Genomic DNA, 2589 nt, shown 5'->3' on the forward strand with positions numbered 1-2589 from the left:
TGCAAAGAAATCCTCTTGAGTTCCGGTCAAAAGATGGATAGACAGGGTTTGGTTTCTTCAGAACACGCCCCCGCTTCTAAAAATGTGGAGAAATGGGTGATTGAGAATTCTTGGAGCACAGCTAAACGAAAATTCCTTAGCTTACGTCTTTATTAAGATTTTATTTTATTTTATTTTATTTTATTTTATTTTATTTTATTTTATTTTAGGATAGCATAAAATAGGATAGGAGAGAATTCAGAATTATACTAGACTAGACTAGAAATAGAATAGAATAGGATAGGATAGGATAGGATATTGGATATTGGATATTGGATATTGGATATTGGATATTGGATATTGGATTGGATTAGAATAGAATAGAATAGAATAGAATAGAATAGAATAGAATAGAATAGAATAGAATAGAATAGAATAGAATAGAATAGAATAGAATAGAGTAGAGTAGGGTAGGGTAGGGTAGGGTAGGGTAGGGTAGGGTAGAATAGAATAGGGTAGGGTAGGGTAGGGTAGGATAGAATAGGGTAAGGTAGGGTAGGATAGAACAGAATAGAATAGAATAGGGTAGGGTAGGGTAGGGTAGGGTAGGGTAGGGTAGAATAGGCAGGGCAGGGCAGAACAGAATAGGCAGGGTAGGGTGGGGTGGGACAGAATAGGCAAGGTAGGGTAGGATAGAACAGAATAGAATAGAATAGGGTAGGGTAGGGTAGGGTAGGGTAGGGTAGGGTAGAATAGGGTAGGGTAGGGTAGGGTAGGATAGAATAGGGTAGGGTAGGATAGAACAGAATAGAATAGAATAGAATAGGGTAGGGTAGGGTAGTGTAGGGTAGAATAGAATAGGGTAGGGTAGGGTAGGGTAGGGTAGGGTAGGATAGAATAGGGTAGGGTAGGGTAGGATAGAACAGAATAGAATAGTATAGAATAGAATAGGGTAGAATAGGGTAGGGTAGGGTAGGGTGGGGCAGGGTAGGATAGGATAGGATAGGATAGGATAGGATAGGATAGGATAGGATAGGATAGGATAGAATAGAATAGAATTCAAAATTCATGGAAATTTCTTTAGTCTCCAATGCCATGGGTTAAATTTGTTTGCTTGTTTGTTTAATTTGTGCATGAATGATGAATCGTTATTCGCAGTGGCCTGGGAGAGAAGAACCGGAGGATAAAAATATTAATGAAGCCTTCTGCATTTTGTCCATCTAATTTCAGGTGCATTTGAGTTACATGATTAAAGTGGAAGGACAATACAGAATTGTGCATCTGAAACAACAGTAAGTGACCACTTCCTTTTAATGGATCGTGTGCAGTAACTGATTAATTGTGTTTATCTCCTTCTAGATTTAAGAAAAGCAGTTCCCAGGGGTTTATGTCAATAAAACATAAAAACATTTTTTTTAAAAAAAAACCTCATCAATAACCATAAGTGGAAAATGGATAATACATAGAATCATAGGGCTGGAAGGGACCTTGAAGGTCATCTAATCTAACCCCCTGCTCAGGCAGGAAAACCTACTCCATTCCAGACCAGTGGCTGTCCAGTCTCTTCTCCAGTGATTTATTTAATTTATTTAATTTATTTAAAGATGTACATGGCTGCCTATCTCATTTGCTGATGCTGGTCAGCATGGAATAGTTACCAGAAAAATAATAAAATTAAAGCAAGCAACCTTAAGAAAAACAACCATCCTCAATTTACAGTAAGCGATGCAACCAATCAATCAACAGCTAGACACAAGAACAGTTTTTCCCCCGAAGGCCATCACTCTGCTAAACAATTAATTCCCTCAACACTGTCAAACTATTTACTAAATTTGCACTACTATTAATCTTCTCATAGTTCCCATCACCAATCTCTTTCCACTTATGACTGTATGACTATAACTTGTTGCTGGCAATCCTTATGATTTATATTGATATATTGACCATCATTTGTGTTGTAAATGTTGTACCTTGATGAACGTATCTTTTCTTTTATGTACACTGAGGGCATATGCACCAAGACAAATTCCTTGTGTGTCCAATCACACTTGGCCAATAAAAAATTCTATTCTATTCTATTCTATTCTATTCTATTCTATTCTATTCTATTCTATTCTATTCTATTCTATTCTATTCTATCAACTTCCAGCCCCAAATGTCTATGGAGATAGCCAGGTCTTTTCCTTTTCTAACAGGTAATTGCTACTTAAAATGTGGTTATAATACCCTTTATTTCTCTTTGAACGTTTTGGATTGTTTTTTTTAATCATTCCTCATCCAAAACAATATTCCTTCTATCTTAGCTTGCCTTGCTATGTAATATGTTGCATATAAGGGGCCCATCCCTACTCACTTCCTCTCTCTCTTTTTTTTTTTAACATTTTCAGATTTTTTGCCGTGGAAAATATGCCGATTTATACTTACAACGTGAAGGGAGAGCTGGTTGCAGAATATCCATATGTCCAGGTAAATTTTATGCATCACAATACACAATAATTTTTATTGGTGTCTCTTATGCTCCGTAAGTCTAGTGCAGGCAGTCCTCAACCTACGACCACAACGGAGCCCCAGTTTTATGTTGCTAACGGAGAAATTTGTTTAGTGATTTCG

The 2589-nt window shown here is 36.9% G+C and overlaps 1 protein-coding gene across 1 annotated transcript in view; it reads left to right on the forward strand.

The window, feature by feature from the left end:
• Positions 1–2385: 2385 nt before the first annotated feature.
• The window catches only part of LOC131199361 (disintegrin and metalloproteinase domain-containing protein 9-like), a 39515-nt gene continuing 39311 nt past the window's right edge, over positions 2386–2589 (forward strand). The window contains exon 1 of the mRNA XM_058185066.1: positions 2386–2445. Within this exon, the coding sequence (XP_058041049.1) occupies positions 2386–2445 (60 nt within the window). The remainder of the gene's footprint in view (positions 2446–2589) is intronic.

Source organism: Ahaetulla prasina, chromosome 5, assembly GCF_028640845.1.
Source record: "Ahaetulla prasina isolate Xishuangbanna chromosome 5, ASM2864084v1, whole genome shotgun sequence".
In the NCBI taxonomy this organism is placed as follows: Eukaryota; Metazoa; Chordata; class Lepidosauria; order Squamata; family Colubridae; genus Ahaetulla; species Ahaetulla prasina.